The following is a 2498-nucleotide window of genomic DNA, read 5'->3' as shown; positions in this document are numbered from 1 at the left end:
ATATATTATAATAATTATATATTTCATATACAATTATATATGCTTATAAATATTTATACATATTTATATATACATATTTATATATACATATTTATATATATTTATGCAGAAACAATTTTTTATCGAAATTACTACAGTTGCTGCTATGAATTCAGCATCGGATATGTTTAATATTATACTTAATTGTTGTAAACATGAAGTTTTTCATTTTCAAAGAAATGTGATTTTTCACACAATAATGTTATTTAATAACCATAGAAAAAGTTATTTAATAACAATAGAATTAGTTATTCTTTCCCGCTTATAATAGCTGATGTAATCCTCGCACATAGATATCGCATGAACTGCGCATGGGCTACGTTCTCACTTTGGCAGCGTAGTCCATGCGCTGTCTTGCGCTGCGAGTCATAGATATCTAACTGTTCTCATGCGCGCATGAACAGTGAATGGGAAATGGGCTGTCTTCCATGTTCTCCATGCATATCTATCATGCAATCACTGCAATCAATGTATGGAACGAAACGTAGCCATTCACTTTCAAAATTTCAGCTTTTAACACATAAACTCCTATGTTAAGCCTTGTTGAAATAATGTTTTAATATTTTACGACGAAAATCTTCTACAGATTTTTAAAAATAATAAATATGTAATGTAGAAATATTATAAAACTTTTATAAAAAAAAATGAAGAGGTCCTGCGTTTTTGAATTAGAGTAGCTTAAATTTGTAATTTGATGGAATTCTCTTTTTCGCACGTTGAGCAGGGAAACAGGGACATGTTGCTGCCACATTTCAATTATTTTCAATGCTAGTGTTCGTGCACACAGATAGGACAAATATGTGTGTGTGTGTGTGTGTGTATACATTCACTTCAAAAGTTCTTCTCTTCAGAGAGCACGCACGGAAAGGCATATTCGTAGGTTGTACGACTAATTTTCTAGCGCGATTGTAGCTGAAGAAATATCTTAAATTTGCTTGTGAGTGAGGGGGAAAATATTATAAAATCATCACAAAGTAAACGGCATTCGCAGTGCGATAATACCGTTACTAAGTAGTATTACTAGTTCGTTATTCGGAACAATGTTGTTTGTTATTATTGCATTAAGTTTAACATGTGTTGCAATAAGTTTTTTTGTTCAAAATTATCGTTTGTTTTTTGCCTTTCTAACGATGAAACCGTTACTTGAACCACTAAGCCTACCATTTATCGGCATTTTTCTTTTTTTATACCGATATAATTCCATGGGTAATAGATTTGTTCAGTTTATAAAAGATTATACAGGGTATGTGATAAGTAAAAAATGTGTATATAAAACTCTCGCATAGGTAGAGCGGACCAAATTTGAGTCAAAAATTCTCTACCAATTTTCGTAATAATTAACAAAACATCAATCACTAAAAATCCGAATATTGGTTTTTACTAATTTTTTATTCAAGTTCTATCAACTTTACAAAAAAACAATTGGAGACAAAAATTGTTTATTTTCTTCTCATTGAACTCTAAAAATTTTTTTCAGAATTTTCTTATCAACTTTTCAATCAACTTTTTAGTACAGTAGAGTCTCTCTAAATTTGATTTCTGTAATCTTTGCATTCCTCACATGTACTTTTAGAGGCTCCTTACAATAAAAGGAACAGAGAACAGAGAATAGAGAATAAGAATTTTAATCTGTCAGAAATTGGTGCAGCCACAATAGAAGGAATAAAGAATTAGAAATAAGAAATAACGATACTAACTTATCAAAAACCGTATATTCCGGTGTATCCGATTTCTGATAGATTGAAATCTTTATTCTTTATTTCTAATTCCTTATTCCTTCTATTGTGTAATGTGTTTTTCTTCTTATTTGTGTAATGTGTTTTTTTATGATATATAATGTGACACATACGTACATATGACTTGTTCTGCTAAGGTTATATACACTGTAGTGCATTTTAACAGATTAGCATGCGCAACTGTGTTCGCACAAGTACGGTGATTAGTAAACTCGCGCTGCAGAGAGAGTATTCTATAATTTTGGCCTCTATAATTCCATTCTTATCGCCCCATGGGCCAAATTTAGAGAGACTCTACTTTTCGGATATCCGATGCATTTTTAATATTGACTAACATTAGAAAATGCGAAACTAAAAAATTCTGAAAAAATTTTCAGATAAAAAATAAACAATTTTTGTCACTGGCTGTTTTTCTATAAAATTGCTAGTACTTGAGTAAAAAATTATTCAAAATTAATATTCAACGGTTTTTAATAATTAATCTTGTTGCGAAAATTATAAATAGATGGTAGAGGACTTTTCGACATAGTCTGCTCTATTCTTATTTATCGTTACTTATCAAATACTCTGTATAATTAACGTAAACAATTTTTTAAATTAAATTCTTCAAAACAAAATTTACCGTTATATTAACTTTGATGTATTAGTTCAATATTATAGTGATTAGAAACAGAATTAAATTTTAATAAAGATTCAATATTTTATAAATTAATTAAATATCTA

The 2498-nt window shown here is 29.3% G+C and overlaps 1 protein-coding gene across 1 annotated transcript in view; it reads left to right on the top strand.

Moving 5' to 3' along the window:
- Positions 1–1079: 1079 nt before the first annotated feature.
- The window catches only part of LOC108691853 (cytochrome P450 4V2-like), a gene marked incomplete at its 3' end in the record, with an annotated part of 9547 nt that continues 8128 nt past the window's right edge, over positions 1080–2498 (top strand). The window contains exon 1 of the mRNA XM_018199788.1: positions 1080–1245. Coding sequence (XP_018055277.1) covers positions 1080–1245 — 166 coding nt within the window. The remainder of the gene's footprint in view (positions 1246–2498) is intronic.

The sequence above is a fragment of the Atta colombica genome, unplaced genomic scaffold (assembly GCF_001594045.1).
Source record: "Atta colombica isolate Treedump-2 unplaced genomic scaffold, Acol1.0 scaffold107, whole genome shotgun sequence".
In the NCBI taxonomy this organism is placed as follows: Eukaryota; Metazoa; Arthropoda; class Insecta; order Hymenoptera; family Formicidae; genus Atta; species Atta colombica.
This window is presented reverse-complemented; position numbering and strand designations above follow the sequence as displayed.